Raw genomic sequence first — 21,011 nt, forward strand, 5'->3', positions numbered from 1 at the left:
CCGCTCCGCGCGCGCCAACATGGCCCGCACTGTACAACATTCCCCTGCTCGATCGCAGCTTCACTGGCCGTAAAGACGAGAAGACATTCATCATCCGTGGTGAATCCGCTGCTGCCAGCGAGGACCGAAGGTACATTGTTATGGATAAATCCATGCATGTTTCGCGCAGTACGCACGGATCCGCCATGGGCCACGTGGTAAGTGTTCGCGTTCGCGGGTTCTGCTAGCGTGTGCGCGGGGCGAACACCAATATGCATCAGATATTTGGTTGAAACGGAACGCGCCGCTTGTACTTCGCACACTCGTATCCCGTCCAACGTGGCGTGGAGTCACCTTTATCAGCCTCCGTACGCGTTGTGTGCAGCATGGGCGTCGTGCTGGCTGTGTTTCTTGTGTTGTGAAAAACACCATTCGTTTCAGCCTCTTGAGAGATATTCATTCGTATGCCTCTTTAATGCAAGCCAGACCATCGGAAGTTCAAGTCGATAATCCCGAACTGCCAAGTGCACTGTATGACTCGCCGCACACGTTGGGTTGAGGGCTCGCTTGGGAACTGTTTATGCTCACGCGTCATCGTTTCCTCGCAGCGGCACCACACGCGCTGGCCTCCGTGAGGCCCATCTCACAGCGAAGGCGCACGTGGCTCAGATTTATCTCAAGAATAATCAGAAAAGAAGAGTCGAAATGAAATGAAGAAGGAATGATGCAGGCAAACCTAGCTACGAGATCATCGCAACGCACGCCCCTCTTGTTCCGCTAGACAAAAGGAAAGGGACTATCTACACGTATAATAACGGAATAACTGTCTTGGGACACTATCTCTTTGATGCATGTGGTTCCGAGAACCGCAAATAAATATATATATATATATAGTCACGTGCCGCATTATGATGTTTCGGTCAATGACGGACCGCATATACGACGGTGGTCCCATAAGATTATAATGGAGCTGAAAAATTCCTATCGCCTGGTGATGTAGCTGTCGTCGTGCTGTCAGTTGTATAAAAGTACAGTATAGCACATACAATTATGTACAGTACATAATACTTGATAATGGTAATAAACAACGATGCTACTGGTTTATGTATTTCCTATACTGTACTTTTTATCGTTATTTTAGAGTGTACTCTTTCTATTTATAAAAAAAAGTTTACTGTAAAACAGTGTGCCGTGTTACGCAGCAGCCTCATACATCTCATGTTTACCGCCTCTCTTGATTGCATCATTTTACCGTGTGCTCGATTTAATCTTGTGTTGTTTTGTTCATCATGGCCCCTAAGCATTGATCAAAAAGTTAACAAAAGTTAAAAAGCTTATAAAGTAAAAAAGTTACAGTAAGCCAAGTTGAATTTATTATTGAAGAAAGAAAAATATTTTTTTATAAATTTAGTGAAGCCCAAGTGTACAGTGTATAAAATCTACAGAAGTGCACAGTAATGTCCGAGGATTCACATTCACTCACCACTCACTCACTCACTGACTGACTCACCCGGAGCAACTTCGTCCTGCAAGCTCCATTCATGGTAATTGCTTGACACAGGTGTACCTTTTAAAAAAAATCTTTTATAGCGTATTTTTACTGTACCTTTTCGATGTTTAGATACACAAATACTTACCATTGTGTTACAATTGCCGACAGTATTCAGTACAGTCGACAGTATTCGTGCAGTCACATGTTCGGAGCAATAGGCTATATCATATAGCCTAGGTGTGTAGTAGGCTATACTGTTTCTGGGCCGGGTATCGGCTGCGAGCACGACCGCTAGATGGAGCAGTAGGGTCAACTCCACCGATCACCCGGAATTTATAGGTCGTCACCCCAGATAACTCCGGAGCCGACGGGTCCCTTATCGGACCGAAGTTCGCCAATAGGTCGACCACGTAGGGTAGGGTCGATTGCCAATTTCAATTTACCTAAATACCCATGTCGTCCATCTACGGGGGAAATTCACCCTCGACGATGCTCGTACGGAACAAGATGCGAGCGTACTCGAACCGTGTGTGACCCGAGCGGATGGCCACCGAGCTTCCATCGGTCCAAATGTCCCTTTACAGTGGCAACAGCCTGGCTAGTTCTCCAACACGCACCGTGTTAAACCAATAAAAGAAAGAACGAGGACGAACCGATACATTTAACATATGGTTTATTTATAATGGAGCTGGGGGGCACGTAAGAAGCAGAGTTATCCGAATAATAAAAGGCACGTATGTACAGCAAGGCACTTATACAATTTATACTTTCTGGAATGGCACCACACACACACACACACACACACACACACACACACACACACACACACACACACACACACACACACACACACACACACACACACACACACACACACACACACACACACAATAATCGGACCCACAGCAGTCTTTATTGAGGCCTCTAGCTCGGATGGAGAGGCGAGCTGCAGACCAGAACCTGCCTCGGACCTGTCCACCTCGTGTGGTCTTCGAGCTGATTCGAACCGGGCACCAGCGAGAGGCGAGCCGAATCCAGACAGCGGCGAGCCGCGATCAGCCTCCCAAGCTCCGGCGGATCCTCACGCGCTCCAGAACACGCGCTGGTGAAGACGAGGCGCCGATCCTTCGCAACTCGCTCGAGTAGATTCAACCAAACAACCACCAACAACTTTCTGTGCTCTCCGTTCCCTTTTTTATACCTCTCGGGCACGGCTCGCTCAGGCGTGGCCCGTTCGCCGTGGGTGGGGCCTGACCTTTCCCCTACTCGGCACGTCACCAAGCGAGCCGATGGGTGGGGCATGACCTTTCCCCTACACGGCGCGCCGCCAAGCGAGCCGATGGGTGGGGCATGACCTTTCCCCTACACGGCGCGCCGCCAAGCGAATCGGTGGATGGGGCATGTCGCATTTCATGACTTGGAGTGCCCAAGCGAGCGTGCGGAGAATGCCGGAAGCAGAGGGTTTTCGTTGGTGTTGTAAAAATAAAAGGACACCCTGACTATGAAAATAACTTCGCAGCACATGTACATTTAATCACCCATTAGACTCGGGAAAGGGGGCTATCTATCCACATTCACTTATCGAAATAACTGAGCTATAGGACCTGAATGTTGTGTGCTCATGGCTTCCAGATTCGCAACAATACCATATCGGCTTGTGTTAGTACTCTATGATGTTCGCACAATGACGAAATCGCTTAATGATGCATTTCTCAGAACGTATATGCTGTCGTTAAGCGGCGCATGACTGCTATATGTATATGAAAAAAAAAATATATATATATATATATATGAGGTGTGTTAAAAAAGTATCCAACCTTAATTTTTCGTGCGTAAACAAATGAAGCAAGGGAGGCGTGGTTTGGTGCACGTATGTAGGCGATCCTAATTCGTATGCATGAATATTTTCCCGCCTGCAGAAGCTGTCAGTCGCCGACAGACCACCGATGAGTGAGGAAGTGTAAGTGAGCGCAGTCGGATTTTCGTTTTTGACAAAATGACGGATCACTGTGGTCTCATCGCCAGTGATCACTGTGTTGAAGAAGTTGGGATCGCTGTTCGCAGTCTCCAGAATGTCCTGTGCGATTTCCAAATGGAGTTGCTTCTGCTCGATCGTTAGCAGCTTTGGCACGAACTTCGCTGAGATTCTCCTTAAGCCCAAATCCTCAGTCACAATGGAATGAACGGATCCAATGCTGACGCCCGCCTCGTCTGCAAGTTCTCTGATCGTGATTCGACGATTCTGCATCAGCAGGGTCCTCACTTGGTCAATGATGATCTCATTTCGGGATGTTGAGGGCCTACCAGAACGTGCTTCACTTTCCACTGATGTGCGACCATCTTTGAAGCGGTTGTACCACTCTTTTATCTGTGTGGTGCCCATTGCTTCGTTCCCGAAGGCCTGTTGAATCTTGTGGATCGTTTCCACTTGGGAATCGCCAAGCTTTACACAAAATTTGATGCAGTAGCGTTGTTCAAGTTTTTCCGTCATTTTGTCAAAAACGAAAATCCGACTGCGCTTACACTTCCTCACTCATCGGCGGTCTGTCGGCAACTGACAGCTTCTGCAGGCGGGAAAATATTCACGCATACGGATTAGGATCGCCTACATACGTGCACCAAACCACGCCTCCCTAGCTTCATTTGTTTAAACACGAAAAATTAAGGTTGGATACTTTTTGAACACACCATATATATATATATATATATATACATATATATATATACATATATATATATATATATTGTTGCGAATTCGCGCCCGCCGGCGTGCGATCGGCCGCTCAACTCGAATGGCGGCCGCCTCGCCCACCAGAACGAACAATTCAGTCGTGACCCTCTCGGAACAACGCCGGGAGCTCATCATGGGTGGGGGTTTAACCTCACCACAATCGTGCCAATTGCCCACCCGCGCAGGATAGAGTTGCTCACCAAATTCGATCAGCCTAAGTACCTGCGCGAGTGGTCGACCGGGCGATCGTACCACGGCACAGGCCGACTCCGGACACGAACTGCTTAAGCGGTCCGTTCCATGCTACAGTGATAACCGAGTGGTGTTATCGTCGGCCTTGACGGTTCCGATTAATTACCGGGCGTTTTAAACCCACTACGAACCCCTTACGTGATACAAGATGGAAATTCAAACGAAGGAAAGGACGCAACGAAACGGGGAACAAGTTCACACAAGCACGTTTAATTGCACACGCAGACCAGCACGGAAGGCACGTATTTACAGTCACAATAATCATGTACAATAAAGCAAAAGCAAGTGAAGAAATGGCACATATACACAATCACAGGCAAAAGAGATGTCCCGACTAAACCCGACACACGGCAACACTTAACCAGTTTTACTTCAAGGACAGGCGCCACCCACAGTCATTTACACAAACCCAAAGGAAAAGAGAAAGTTGCGACTTCCCTGCACGCGTCGTCCAGAGTCGCGTCCTTGACCTCGAATCCGAGCCTCCCCCATGTGGTCTGTGACTGGAACCTCGCGCCGGCACGTGTAGCCGCTCCATGCCACGAACGGGGCTTCCGGCACCTGGCAGAAGGCTCGCCCTCTCCCGCTGTTGACGGCGACAGGGCCCAGGACGAGGATGCGCCGACTCGACTCCCTCCAGCTAGACTCGTAAGAGAACTCTCTGAAGAACTCGTAGACAAACGAACCACCAACAGGAACAACCACACGCAGACGAGCGAAGAGGAAGAGGAGGAGGAAGAGAGTGGAGGAAGAGAGTGGAGGAAGAGAGTGGAGGAAGAGAGTGGAGGAAGAGAGTGGAGGAAGAGAGTGGAGGAAGAGAGTGGAGGAAGAGAGTGGAGGAAGAGAGTGGAGGAAGAGAGTGGAGGAAGAGAGTGGAGGAAGAGAGTGGAGGAAGAGAGTGGAGGAAGAGAGTGGAGGAAGAGAGAGAGAGAGAGAGAGAGAGAGAGAGAGAGAGAGAGAGAGAGAGAGAGAGAGAGAGAGAGAGAGAGAGAGAGAGAGAGAGAGAGAGAGAGAGAGAGAGAGAGAGAGAGAGAGCCCCGCCCGTGTTCATCCTTTATAGCGTGGGGCTCCGCCCTTCGCTCTGTCCCGTTCTCGGCTCCACCCTCCTTCGAGGAGGTTCTCGAAAAGGGGCGTGCCCTCACCCTGACCTCCTCACGCTGTTCATCCACCAATCGGCGGCGAGCTGCCCTTCCCCCTTCCCTCACGCCAAGCACGGGGATGAATGGCGGGAAAAGCCCACCAGCATCGTTGGCCATTTTTGTTTGTTTGTTTGAAATAAAAGATAGAGAAAGAAAAACGACTAACTGAAGGATCGCAGCCCGAATGGATCACATATATTCCCTCTATACAACGGGTTTTGGTGAACTACAAATGTACCTACAGAGATATCTCACCTGAGGGTCCTTTATGGTGTAATGTGAATTTCCACAGCCGTAACACTGCCCCTCCCCTTTTTACAGACTCGTCCCGAGTTGTCAAATTCTCGTGTGCCATCATGTGTAGTTTTCCCCAAGTACGTTTTACCTACGGATCCCTGAGTGCGCCATTCATGGTATTCGTGTCCCCAAAATAAATAACCTGAGGGCTGAGAAACTAACTAAACAAACCCACTCACATGGACGACTTAAATAAAATTGCTGGCGCTAACACATACATGCCGGGGGCGCACTCATATTTACAGTACATCATACCTTTACCTTACAAATTTTACACTTAACCATGGCCCAGGATCAATGGACTCTGTAGGGAGCAAAACAAAAGTCAACGGTGAACCGGCGCACGGGCCGCCACTGCAGGCCCCTTTTGTAGCTGCCAACAGGACAGTCTTTGCAACTCGTGTGACGATCCCGGTGCACGTGGAAATGAACGGGGGGGGGGGCAAATCAAAACAGAACGGGGGCTGGTGAACATGGGCAATGGGCATGGCATGCCAAAGGCAGCAGGCAAACACAGCCTGCAGAACAAGGCCGTTGCAGGCAAACACAGCCGGCAGATGATCCGACTGGCAGAGGCCTTGCCGTAAAACAGCCGTCGGACGATCCGACCGGCACAGGCCTTGAAGTAACACAGCCAGCCGATGAAGTTGGCCAGCCTTTGCCTTTCAGTGGAGGGAGTGCGGTGGTGCTGGCCACTCAGAAGGCGAGCTCAGACCGACCTACCCGTCTCCCTCCCAACCTATCGCCTTTGCCTGTCACTGTCCATACCCACTCCGTTAATTTGTAAAAACCCTAAATTTGTAAAGTTAATTTGTAAAGAGCTAGCGTCCTGTGCCGAGGCCCAATCTAAGCCTCAGGATGGCCTCCCCAGACTTCAGCGATCTTTAACCCAAAGTGGGTCCAGCGGCCCACAACGAGAGCGAAGGGATGGATGGTGCGGAGGGGTAAATCTCCTAATCTACCCTAACCATTAACCTTTAAACTACCCCGGAGCTTTCAACAAGCGCCTCTCGCTTCATCTATTGGTTCTAACAACCCAGATTCCCGTCGCCTGTGTTGGTGTCCTCACAATTTCGGGCCTCGCCCCCCAATTTTCTTTCCGTGCCCTCACACTGTCTCATGGCTGGGACGCGTGGCTCCCTTGGCAGGCACTACCCTCTGCCGATTCTCCTACGATGGCACCCCCAGGCACTACACTGCCTCCGAGCCTACCAGCTCCCTAAACACCGAGGAGTGCCCTCCATGGCAACTCCCCTGAAACGCTCACATGGCAGGCTGGCTTCCCGGGCCCCTTTCCGAGGGTCACCCGTGCCCACAACACTGCCCACGCGGCTAACGGCGCCCCGGGCCCCGCATCATGCGGGCACACCCGTGCCCACTACGCTATCCCGGCCCCCCATGGGCCCTTGGCCTACCGCGGCCGACTAGCCCGGTGCCCGGAGTACTCACCTTTCGCAACCACACTCCGAGCCCGTCAATAGGGCTCCTGCACCCCTCCAAATAGGTATCGAGCCTACACTACCACCAACAGCAAAACGACTTCCATTTTCCAATTTGTCTAACCCAGCTAAATCACATTATTCTGACCCCGGGGTCCCTGAGGCGGGAGTCACTCCTCCCCCCAATCACTCATCGCACCATGCATTCCACATTCGCTCCATACACACAGACCCGCTGGCCTCACTCACTCACCAAGCACGTGTTTCCACTTCACATTTCTCAACTCACACCGCTGAATCCTGCCATCCTGCTCACTACTTCCCCTAACTAACTCGTGCTCCCACGTCATCCCTCATACTACAGCACGTTCCATTTAACACTACGTAGCTAAGCTACGTCCCCACTACACATCCAAAGTCTGTCTCTGTCCTCTAATCCAAATATCCTCTTTTCCATCCTAAATCTAAACTGAAATCCCCCTTACTAATCCTTTCCACGGACTCCATGAGGACTTACCCCTGCCCCATGAAGCCGGTCAATCTAACTCTAACCCATCCCCCTAGCTAGTTCCATTCCTGTGCCCGGGCAGGGGGGTCTTCCACCCCATGTCCGGGAATCCTGTTCACCCGAAGGCGAGGCTTGCCTTTAAAAAAAATAAATGAAAAATAATTGCGCAGCACCAGCGCGGAAACTCACAACCTGCGCACCAGCACGGCAATTCACAGCCGCACACCATTGGCGTGACGTCATGGCAGCTGTTCGCGTCCCTCGTCCCTCTTGGACGGTACCATTCGGCAGGGATTCACCCTCCTGCCGGATTCCAACCATACAGGCAGCCATGACGTCACCGGCGCATAAAAAAACACAAGCCTCACGTCTCGAGGGGTTCCCCATGCGAACACATGTGCTCTGCCCGTTGGAGCTTAACACACGCCCGCGTGGAGAACCCGTCCGGTCCAAATCTGTAATCCTGCTTCACCTTTGTCTGTCCGCGGGATCGGCAACATCCACCGCTGGCGTTTCCGGACTGGGTTTCACTCCCGCAAGCGTGCACATGGCGGCTTCGTGCGTTGCACAGCACGGACCTCACGGTCGCTGCTGGGCAAACCCGGCACGGTCCCCGAAGCAACTACGGCCACTACTCGGCCTTTGTCCTTCACATGTCGCCGTCATCGTCTCCATTCGATCCACACACACACCTGTGTGTCATGACGCTCATACTCCACTCCATCACACTCACACCGGGAGACGCGGCTGCGTGCTCCCGCATGCCGACCGTCATCTCCCTTAGATACCACTCTCTTACACACACTGTCCCTCTCACACTCAGCCGTTCACTCACGCATGCCACCTCCCTCGCACACGTGGCTCCACTCACTCGCGGCCTTTCACTCACTCCCGTGGTTTGTTCCAAGCACGGCTTGCTGGGAGGCACGCACTTCGGCACACTTGCCACCACACCACTCACATGCGGGGTCGCTTCCACACACGGGGGCGCACTCACACCTGGGGTCTCATCCACACACGGGGTATTTTACACCCACCCGATCGCTCTCACACACGCCCTTGCATCCGCGCTATACGTGCGTTGCAGCTCGCATTTCGCCACACTTGTACACACACACACCTGCACAACCACACTGAGGATTCGTGTCCCCACAAGGGTTCCCGGCGCCTCTATACCCCCAAGCTGCACGTGTACCCATCTACAGCACTCGCCCCCTCAAACTCGCTTGACACGACCGAACTCACCTGGTCGAGATCAGCTTCAAGGGAGCATAGCGTCTCCCTCCGTTCCCGAAGGAGGCCATCCAGCTGCTTGCACTGGGTCCCCAAACAGTCCGCCAGCTCTCCCTCATGGTCCTCCACTACCTCCGTGTGTGTGTGTGTGTGTGTGTGTGTGTGTGTGTGTGTGTGTGTGTGTGTGTGTGTGTGTGTGTGTGTGTGTGCGTCTTTAACCCCGTCTGGATCGTGTAGTCTTCCCTCTATCGTTCCCATCTCCCGCGTCTCTATTATTTCCGTCTCTTCCCTTGTTATCTCCCTCGTGCACGTCTCCATCACCCCAATTAGTTTTTCCCTCTCGGTCACCGTCACTTTTTCCGTCACCTCCACGCTTCTCGCCCAACACGTCTCCCATATTATTTCCTCCTCACCCGCCTCCATTGCGGGCCTGACAGCCGTTGCACTCCCCTCCAGCTCGTTCGCTCCCACACGTGGCGCCACCATTATGAGCTCCCCTGCTATTGCCAACATTCTCGCCGTGCCTGCCTGCAGGCTTCGGCCTATTTGCTGCATCTCACCCCGCAGTGTTTTCATTTCTTCTTTCATTTCGTTCGTGTTTGCTTTCAAATTCGTTTCCATATTCGCGTTCATTGCTGCCAGCATGGCGCATAGCTGGGCCATGTCGGGTTCACTCGGCTGAGCCGATTCGGCCAGGATCGGGGGGGTTTTGGTGGAGAGGGGGGGAGGTGTCATACACTGCGGCTGTTGCCGCGCCCATTTTGGGCTCTGGGTTCAGTTGGGGGGGAAATTGTTCCTGCATTACAATGGTAATGTCCTGCACGGGGATTTCGTCCTGGACCATGGATCCTACATTTCTACACATATACATTTCTAATACCCCTGGCACCCGCTCGCCTTGAGACTCCATCTTGTTTCTCGTAAGAGAATAAATTTAGCCTGCTCGTAATTTGGAGGGAACGGGGGGGGGGGGGAAAGAGGTGGAGGGGGGGTCGCCTCGCACACCCCTGGTCCACTCCCATGAATTTAGCTTGGAGGTGGAGTGGATTCGAATCCCACTCCCGGACACCAGTGTTGCGAATTCGCGCCCGCCAGCGTGCGATCGGCCGCTTGAGTCGAATGGCAGCCTCCTCGCCCACCGGAACGGACAATTCAGTCGTGACCCTCTCGGAACAACGCCGGGAGCTAGTCACAGGTGGGGGTTTAACCTCACCACGATCGTGCCAATTGCCCACCCGCGCAGGATAGGGTTGCTCGCCAAATTCGATCAACCTAAGTACCTGCGCGAGTGGTTGACCGGGCAATCGTACCACGCCACAGGCCGACTCCGGACACGAACCGCTTATGGTGCAATGCGAATTTCCACAGCCGTAACTATATATATATATATATATATATATATATATATATGAACAAACGCGAAGGGCACTCGGTAGAGCGCATACTACAACATATCGGGCCCAATACATTTTTCAAATATCATGCTCTATTTCGTTTTTGGCCCTATCACTGGTGAAGAATCACTTTAAAAATTAAATAATTATCGAATCCAGATCTGGATTTGGATCTTCACCAAAATCAAATCGACTTGTTATGGTCACACACCCAACCTCTCCAAGAAGTTTCGTCCGAATCCGTCCACAACTTTTTTAGAAATCCTGCACACAGACAGACAGAGACAGACAAACAGACAGAGGAGAAAACATAACCTCCTTCACCTTTGGTGGTGGAGGTAACAAGCAAAAGTGCCCATTCCCAGTGACGGTAAAAGTTTAAGTTAATCTCTCATTTAAATTATTTCATGGACTTTAAAAAGGTTAATTGTGTTTCACTCCTGGTTTCACTCTGCAGCAAAGCTCTGAGCTCCTTATTACACTGCATATGAATATATATCAGACAAAAGGCGGGATCAGTGCAGATGCCAACGAGCCCCACGGCAAGGATTGCACTGTGTGGTTTGCCTTTGCCTTCTCAGCGGTAGTCCGGTCAGAAGTTGGTAATTTTTCCAGAGTGCCAGCGATAACTCACCTACTCTTTGCAAAAGACACAGAGGGATCTTTAACATCCCCCAAAGAATGCTATCAGAAGGAAACCTCTGCTTAACATTACATCGAAAGGACATCACACTGCGGGACGCAACACCTGCCTGGAAAACACCAATCAACCAGTTTATAGTCGGGTCAGGAATCAAACCCGAAGTAAACAACTCAAGGAGCAAGTGCACTAACCTCTCTGCATCATCCTGTCCCAGACACATTCGATAATATATCTTTGTGAAGTGATGTTCAAATGTTGAAGTATAAGACAGATATGATTACAGAAGAGTATTTGCATCAGGTATTATGATTAAAAGAAAGTATAGTTCAATTGTTACTTGGCTTATAAATATAAAATACATTTTCAGATTACAAGATAGCAATGTGAACTTACCATCCGTTGTAAGAAGTGGCACACTGACTGCATGGCATGAAGATAACCAGAATTCAAGTCCGTGCAGTCATCATGAGAAACTTCGTCAACAGCAAAATTCAAACTAATTAATTCTAAGCCACACCATTCCAGTGAAATTAATGATAATTATGTTTACATATCAGTAGTGTGAAGCCTTTTATTTGATTTATATACAATTCCACACCCCCGCACCAATCCCCAGCAAATTTTGCATACCTTCTGGGGGGTTCCCATGTTCAGGTCAAGTGCACAGCCCTTCACCCCCCTCCGCCCCCCTCCCCCCACAAGGAAATTCGCTGCATGTATGTGCGTCTATGTCTGAAAAAAATACGTGGAAAAACAAACGGCTGGGCCAATCTCTACCACATCTGGCAGATGTGCTGGGGGTATCCTGGTTCAGGTCACGGGCACAACCCCCCACCACCCCAAGGCAATTCTCTGTATGTACATGTGTTTGTACGTCTATCTGAAAAATCCCAACATGAGACTGCTTCAGAACATAAGACTAACGAGGAACCCACCTCATCCAGCAAAATGAGGCCATTTGGCTCATCATTGCTGTGGTGCACTCTTGGGTTAATTTTTGTCCAACTTTAACACCCTCTTTATGGTTTAGTAAAGTCTAAACAACCCCATCTTGATCACACACACACCTTACAATTACAATGATAAATGGATATTTTTTGCAAAGGTTTAGGGACACAGAAAGTGTAACGCCTTTATTTCTTTGCCCATGACAATAATTAAGAGCAAAGTGTGGGAAAGTTTCTTGCCATGTCATTATTTGCGAAGATCGAGCGATTTGCTTCACCGCTTTTGTTACCTCCGCTGCTGAAGGTGCATGGAGGTTATGTTTTCATCCCTGTCTGTTTGACTGTGAGCACAATATCTCTAAATATTTTGGACGGATTCGGAAGAAATTTTGTGGACAGGTATGGTGTATGACAAGGCTAAATTGGTTAGATTTTGAAGAAGATCCGGATCTGGATACGATAATTTTTAAGTGATACTTCACCAATGAGAGATGGGGGTTAAAAATGATATATAGCGTGATATCTGAAAAAGTTATGGACTGATTTGGACGAAACTTGGTGGATGAGTTGGTTCGGTGACAAGGAGAAGCCAATTAGATTTTGGTTCAGCACCGGATCCAGATTCAGTTTCTCAGTGAGATACAAAACAAATTGTTCAGCCTGGCGGAGGTATGCACTCCACTGAGTGCAGTGATAGTTAATATTATTTCAAGGTTTACAATTGCCTTTAACACATTATACATTCAAGACAACAATCATCCTTTTACAGACATATCAACTTACTTCTAATCATCAGCAAGGTCATCGATTCCATCATCACAGTTGATATGCAATCATTCCTTTTCTCCAACAACCTCATCTCAGATCACCAAGTTGGATTCAGATCAGGTTACTCCATTTTGGACATGCTGCTCTTACTCCCCAAACAATGCATGGAGCTCCTCAATGTCGGAGATGACATCAGGGTTGTTCCTCAAGACATATCTCGTGCTTTTGATACAGTCTGGCATCCTGCCTTAATCTCCAAACTCTCTGCCTATGGCATCCAATGACAACTCCACACGTCGCTTACCGACTTCCTCCACTCTCGTAGACAACATGTGGCTTTCAACGGAATATTTTCATCTACTCTCCTTGTCAAGGCTGGAGTGCTCCAAGGCAGTGTTCTGGGCCTAATCCTATTCCTGATCTTCATCAACGATCTCCCTGACTCTCTGAAAAATCCTCTTTATATATTTGCTGATTCTCTACCCTCTGCTGTGACGTCCTTCATATACACTGCAGGCTACAGCCTCTTCCCCCTCTCTTCAGACCTTCATAGAATCATGAGCTGGTCAAATACTTGGAATATGACTTTCAATCCAGACAAGTCTCACACTCTCACTCTCAACCCCCCACCCCCCCATTTACTTTTCAAATAAATCTCTTGAATAAATTCAGTCATTCAATCTCCTGGGTCTCACAATCCAGCTATGACATTTTTGGTCAAACCAAATTTCAAAGTTTACCCCCAAAGCCAGGTGCCAACTGGGCATCCTCTGGTGTAAAAAGTCCTTCTTTGGCACACCTGACCTCCTATCCACCTAAAATGCTTTCATTTGCAGCTTGATGGAGTAATGCTCTCCCCTCTAGGCTCATAACCTTGCCTCACACCTTGCTCAGCTTGACACAGTGGAGACAAAGGCCTTCAAAATCATTGGAATCGCTGACAGGTCATCATTGCAGACCATCACAAACAGGTCAGTGGTCTCTGTCTTCTATCTTCTCCTTTCTGTTGTTGCACCCTCTACTCTCTCCACACTCTGCACCCCCTCCACACCACCCCAGGTTTCTACAGGACATATGTGGTTCATCATGAACTCCCTTCTGGTGATATTCCCTAAAAACAGGATTACTGCTTACCTCCACCGATTCGTTCATTTTTCTTCACACCTGTGGAACCAACTTCCACATTCTCTTCAATCACGTTTTTCCCTCCAGCTCCTCAATGCAGCTGTTCACCACCATCTCAAATCATCCCCATACAAAACCTTTCCAGGTTTTCTTCTTGAGAGTTTACTTCTGTATCCATTTTGTCCAACCACTTGTATCCTCCCTTACCCCTCATTTGTCCAAGTCTCCCTCTATTTTGTCCCACAATACAACTGTTCATGTGATCCCCTTCTCTTTCGACTGTTATGTCCTAATCTGTTCTATGTTCTAGCTCTTACACGAGCCTCGAATTTGTTCACCCCAAAAAAAGACAAGGAATTTCATGAACTCTTTATGAAATTGTAAGGACACTCAGGAACAGCAGGGTAATCATATTACATGTTGGATTTCACTGACAACTAAAGGGTTGTGGACACGCATTATACATTGGATGGCTGTGGTTGTGGACCTACTTTTTGGAAGGCATCTGGAAAGAAAATATCAAAATCTCAATGAAGAACGTGTCTATCAAAATATCGAAAAGAAGAGAAAATATCAAAATCTCAATGAAGAACGTGTCTATCAAAATATCAAAAAGAAGAGAAAATATCAAAATCTCAAAATCTCAATGAAGAACGTGTCTATCAAAATATCAAAAAGAAGAGAAAATATCAAAATCTCAAAATCTCAATGAAGAACGTGTCTATCAAAATATCAAAAAGAAGAGAAAATCTCAAAATCTCAATGAAGAACGTGTCTATCAAAATATCAAAAAGAAGAGAAAATCTCAAAATCTCAATGAAGAACGTGTCTATCAAAATATCAAAAAGAAGAGAAAATATCAAAATCTCAATGAAGAACGTGTCTATCAAAATATCAAAAAGAAGAGAAAATATCAAAATCTCAAAAACTCAATGAAAAACGTGTCGTAGCTGATGATTACTATTTTGAGAGCAAAGCTCAACCTATATTGAGGTTTACACTTATACCAAACGAATAAAGTATTATTAATTAATAAAATGAAGTGGCTTATTCAATATGTGGAAAAGCAGTTGGATGGAACTCAATCCAATGTAGGCAGAGCTGTATGTGGTGCCACAATAGGTGTGGTAGTGTCACAGGAAATGTGAAGCCTGGTGATGGCTTAATATCTTTGGGTCTTCAATTCAAGCCCTCTCAACCGTTGAATTAAAACCAGGTGGGTTGACTCACCTCATCATCCTTCTGAGGTCGGCAAAATGAGGACCAGCTTACTGGTAGCAGGGGGCACTGCATTAGCGGCACAGCCGTGCTTCCAGAAGATAAAGCAACCAGCAACCAGTCTGCATACAAAACAACAACTTACTGTGACCTCGATGCACACAAAAGCTGTGTTGTCACATCTTACAACTTTGGGTGTTAAATTTTGCAAACTGTGGTTAGCTCATTTGAGATCATGAGCTACAAAACATGCGGGAACGAGTGAAAGAAACCAAGAAGAAAACTCGTTATCAATTCTGAATTTGTTATAAACAATACAGAAACAGCATCATAAGCATGTAAACAAAACAAACACCTCTCTAGTTTGAAATTTGCATTCAAAACCAAGGTTCCAGGTGTGTGCCGGAATGTCTCCACACAGGGATTTCAAAAGAGTAAATGAGGTTCCTACCTTTTAAAATGTCAGTCACCAACTCTTAGTGCTCCACTAAGATGCTGCTTGACTGGCTTTTGCAAGAATTTCGGCAAATCCAAGTTTGCATTTCTTATTCATGGATGAGTCCTCCAGACATTTAGGGGGTGTAAAATGTTATATCTGGGGCTGCAAGGTTCAACCCAAATTTGGCTCCGTACAGATTCCCCAAAAATTAAGAATGGGTTATATTCTTTAAAATACCCTGGTGTTGGCTAAACAGTTAAGGTGGCTGGCTTGGGACCGAAGGGTCCTGAATTCAAGCTCCTGACGGCTGTTGAATTCACACCAGGTAGGGTTGACTCAGCCTGTCATCCTTCCGAAGTCATAACCATTAGGGTAATAGTACTGTATAGGTAAATAGGTAAATATACTGGGGTAAATAGGTAAATGTACTGAGGTAATAACCATTCGGGGTAACCTGCATCTGAGTGGCGACCCATCCAGGATTGTACTCCTTGCCAATGAAACTGCCTCGGCAGCCCTACGCGCCTTCACAGCATGAAAGGAATGGTATTATATTGTTATTATGATGTTCTTACAATAAAAAAAACAAGTGTTTTTTTTATTTTTTTTTTGAAATTCTTGGATCTTGAAATTCTTTTTGAAATCACTGAAATTTTTTTGGAATTCATGGATCCGGATCGAGATTCAGATCTTCACCTAAATCAAATCAATTCGACCCTGCCACACACCCAACCTGTCCTTGAAGTTTCATGCTAATCCGTCCACAACTTTTTGAGATATCGTGTTATCTCTCAGTTTAGCCCAATCTCTCAATGGTGAAGAACCACCCCAAAAAAATTCACATATCCAGATACGGAACTTCACCAAAATCTAATCAATTCATCCTTGTGACGCACCCAACCTGTCCACAAAAATTTCATTTGAATCCGTGCACAAACAGACAGAAAGAGGTGAAAACAACCTCATTCACCTTCGGTGGCGGAAGTAATTAAAGAGCAGGTTTTGGGTCACTGATGACTTCACGTGATTCGAAGGTTGTAATCACAATAATAAAATCGTTGGGAAATTATTTTATTACGTTTGATACTCAAAATATGCTAAAATTAACTTTTGGCAGTGATCGAAAAACAGACCGGAATTTACCGAAGATGCTATGACGTCACGTTCTCCGAAAACTTTGTGAACATTCGGAAACAGCGTGTGAACAATGGCGAGATGCGAATCAGAGAGTGATTTCAGCGGCGATGAAATTGAGTGTTTTCATTCCGAATTTGCCAAGGACGAGTCGGAGGATGATGGGAATATATCCTATGGAGTTTCTTGCCCTGAGCCATATAAATTTGAGCCACTTGCAAGTGCCAGAAAACGGCCTATTTCGTGTACAAGTGGTAGGACTGACTGCCTGGCAGTTCACACTGACAGACTCCACCAGACAGATTGGTTTGTGTATTTTCATTTTCTTGTTCGATGCATAAAATAATGTAAAGTTTGATTCGTCTGTGACTTGATATAATAATTTTTAATCCTCTAGTCACTCAAGAGTCAGAAATAGAATGAATCAATAATGGACACAAATATATATTATACACCGTAGCCTTGGCGTTGAAGTCTTTCTGACAGCTGAGCTTGACCCCAGCGAAATTGAACAGTTAGAACAAGCCCCAACCTTTCAAGAGACTGTTGTGGCATAGAAATACCAAAACATGTTTCACCTCATTGGGAAATATTCTACCAAATTTAGAAGAAAAAAAAGTGGAAAATTGATCAATTTTTTACAATTGAAATGAAATAGCCTAATTTGCTGATGCTGTTAAAGAAGTAATTTAATCAACAATAAGTTGATTTGTTGATAAATTTTTTTCATGCTTGTGTTTTTCAGAAAGTTTATTTACGGTATGTGTTTTTCCATGTACTCTTTAAGAATACATTTCAAGGTTTTTCTCACTTAAATTCAACAATTGATTCTGTGACAGAGCAGTATCTGGAGAACTTGTCAACCAACAACTCATATACACAGAGTGGTGATCAGATGTGTTTATGCCTTCGTAATCCTCGGCTGTGAAATGGTCACCACAAATGACAAGTCTATCCAAAGGGTCTTCTTTACCCGTTTTCTTTGTACAAATCTTATCCACTGCCGGCGAATGCTTGATTCCTTTGGGAATCGGTGGGAGCGATTACCTGTTTTCCAGCCATTTTCGCAAAACATGACGACACAGGTACTAGGCATGATGTACAAATATCCAAATAACTTTGGTCTACAATAATTCAAAATAAAATAAGGATAATATAGACAGTTGCAAGCTCAAAAAAGCGAAAGAACGGCCCGCTGAACAGGACACTTCTTCAATGAACGAGTTAGCATCCGCTTTGTTTTGGAGAACGTAACGTCACCATCCATATATGGGCACGTGGCTGTTTTTTTCAACAGCCTCGAGAAATAACAACTTCGGAGTTAAATTTCATTAATTCTCCCAATAGTTAGGCAACCACAATAGTTTGTATCGAACTATTTAATGCACATATAATCATCTATGTATAATTTCAGCAATGTGTGTGGGTGTGTGTGTCTGTGTGTGTCTATGTGTGTCTGTGTGTGTCTGTGACCGCTGTTTCTCGACAACCACTGGTCCGATCTAATTGAAACTTGCCAGGTATATTGCTGGGGACCTGATTATGTGCCTTTTCAAGGTTTGATATTAATCGGACAAGTGCTTCCCAAGTTATGGCCATTTATTTACCAAACCAAAGACAGGGCACGTTGCTGCATAGGCGTGGCCAATGGGGAAAGGGTGCCGTTTAGTTAACAATGACAGGACACGTTGCTGCGTAGGCGTGGCCGATGGGGAAGAGATCCTCAGCCGCATTCCCCATTACGGGTTACAACGTACGGACTTCCGGATTGTGATGACACTGTGTTCTAATAATTTCTCGATTTCTTCTGCGCATTTATAGATAAACACAATGCCCCAATCCAGTCGTTGTTTACGAGAGCGAAGGAACGGCCTGTGGTTGTTTGAAAGGTTTTTTTTGCACGTACGGCCACGCACGTACGGGCATGCGAGAGCGAAGGAACGGCCTGTGTGGTTGTTGTTTCTGGCATGCGGTTTGAAAGTTTTTTTTCTGCACATACGGCCACGCACTAAGTTTTATTAATGACCACAATGTGAGTGAATGATTAAATTTATGAGGTTTATAACCATGCCAAGAAACTATGTGAAATAATCGGGTGCATGGATGAGACCGGTATGAGGGCCATAATATCGTCATGTTCAGTTAACGACGGTGTTTTTGGTGAGGTGAAGTGAGAGAACGCACTCTCCGAGTGCTGTTCTAGTTCTTGTGTGTATGTGTAACATCAATCACGCCAAAACTACTGGGGCAATTGCCACCCAACGTGGCACATGGACCAAGTTTGACATCATGGTGAACATGGGCCACTTGGTTATTTTTTTTTTAAATGACCATTAAAACGTTTCCTCATATTTACCTTTGGAAAGTTAAGTTCAGGGTCCTTATGTTTCAAAATAATGAGTATTTTGAGGGAATTACAATAACTACAAGGGCACTCGGTGGAGCGCATACCTCCGCCAGGCTGATTAGTTTACGTTTTGTATCCCACCGATAGGCCGGATCTGGATTCGTACCTGAACTAAAATCGAATCGGCTTGTTCTTGTCACCTGACCGACTCATCCACCAAGCTTCGTCCTAATCCATCCACAACTTTTTCAGATATCCTGCGATATGTCGTTTTGGTCCCCGGTCTCTCAATGAATGGTGAAATGTTTTAAATTCTCGGATCCAGATACGGATCCGGATCTTCACCAAAATCGAATCAGTTTGTCCTCGTCACATACCCAAGCGCCACACAAAATTTCCTTCGAATCCGTCCGCAACTTTTTTGCGATAATCCTGTCCACAAGCAAACGCACACAGACACACTGGTGAAAACATAACCTCCATCTCCCTTCAGCGGCAGAGGTGGGAACTGGACTTGCGGGAAGCGGCGATTCCGGTAAAACAGGACGTAATGACGTCACGTGTGATGTCATACGAGAGCCGAGAGACGGAGAAGCAACACTCACAGACAGGCACGATACAATTTACAATTTAATTCCAGGATATAATCATTACTAACGAGTGGGTGAAAATAGAGCATTAAACGTTCATAGGTTCGGATAACGGGGCTCGTGATCTCTTGTACATCAAACAATGGTTAATGACGTCACAACGCACGGCGATTGTTCTCTTTGTTCAATGGACAGTCCATTATGACGATGCATAAAAAGGACCAGAGCAACAACACGACGTCACTCGCACTCACCAAGACCAAGTTACACTCGTAATGATCAGGGCGAAATTCGAACACACTCACGAAGCATCGACAACACCGAATGTTGTTACAAAATCACATTGGAACGTTTCTTAACTATTCCTTACCTCTTGTTTCTCTCCGTCCACCTCATGGTTCGTTCATTCTGTCGCTTTTCGAACCGAACTGTGAATTCCGTGATGAATTCCACATTTCCGCCGTTTTAAAATAAAAAATACATCCCACCCGAACCGCTTCAGCCGTCCTTGTTGATGTTGTTGTTGTTGTTGTTGTTCAACGGGCATTTTTTTTTTTTTTTTACAATAAAATCTTTACCGAAAATGCATATTTTTCAACAATGTTTAGTCACTCACAGACCCTGATTTTTGGCACGATGTATGAACGAGCGCTCTTCAAAAACGTAAACAGAATGAAACACTTCAATAATTTATTTGCACGTATAAAATGGTCGCAGAATATCGCTTTAAATTTTTCGACGCGCGATATGCAATATAAGGAAAGCTTACCTGTGGTAACTTATTGTATATGTCGTCTTTACAGAGGAAATTGTTCGAAAAATTCACTTCCCCAAGACTGCTTCGGCGTGTGAAAACCACTACGCTTTGATGCGAGGGGTGGGGTTTGGGGAGGCCACGCCTCCTGGATTCCCTCCTCCCCCTGGGTGAGCTCCTCTCACGGGTTTCGCTCCTCCCCCTGGGTTCGCTCCTCCCCCTGGGTTAGCTCCTCCCACGGGTTTCGCTCCTCCCCCTGGGTTAGCTCCTCCCACGGGTTTCGCTCCTCCCCCTGGGTTCGCTCCTCCCCCCTGGATTCCCTCCTCCCCCTGGGTTCGCTCCTCCCCCTGGGTTAGCTCCTCCCACGGGTTTCGCATCTCCCAGGGACCCAACTGCTTGTCGGAAGTTGTTGGTAGATCTGCTCAAAGTGAGGTTCTTCACTGATATGTGTTCCTTCTGTCTGTGCCATTTCATTGATTAGTCTGTCCTTTATCTTATCAATGACGTCGGCACCCGAGAATCCAACGTGCCTCTTGAATCTGGGGTCGAGCAGTGTGGCCACTGCAATTATAAAACTGTCTT

The 21,011-nt window shown here is 46.9% G+C and overlaps 1 protein-coding gene across 1 annotated transcript in view; it reads right to left on the reverse strand.

Moving 5' to 3' along the window:
- LOC147029309 (glycoprotein-N-acetylgalactosamine 3-beta-galactosyltransferase 1-like) overlaps positions 1 to 19,635 on the reverse strand; it is a 91,443-nt gene extending 71,808 nt beyond the window's left edge. Inside the window, exons 1-2 of the mRNA XM_085872264.1 lie at positions 19,563 to 19,635; positions 15,178 to 15,287 (exon numbers count right to left, since the gene is read on the reverse strand). Coding sequence (XP_085728390.1) covers positions 15,178 to 15,240 — 63 coding nt within the window. The 5' untranslated portion in view covers positions 15,241 to 15,287; positions 19,563 to 19,635. The remainder of the gene's footprint in view (positions 1 to 15,177; positions 15,288 to 19,562) is intronic.
- Positions 19,636 to 21,011: the final 1,376 nt, after the last annotated feature.

Source organism: Eptatretus burgeri, chromosome 3 (assembly GCF_056783735.1).
Source record: "Eptatretus burgeri isolate ZD-2024b chromosome 3, Ebu_testis_v1, whole genome shotgun sequence".
Classification (NCBI taxonomy): domain Eukaryota; kingdom Metazoa; phylum Chordata; class Myxini; order Myxiniformes; family Myxinidae; genus Eptatretus; species Eptatretus burgeri.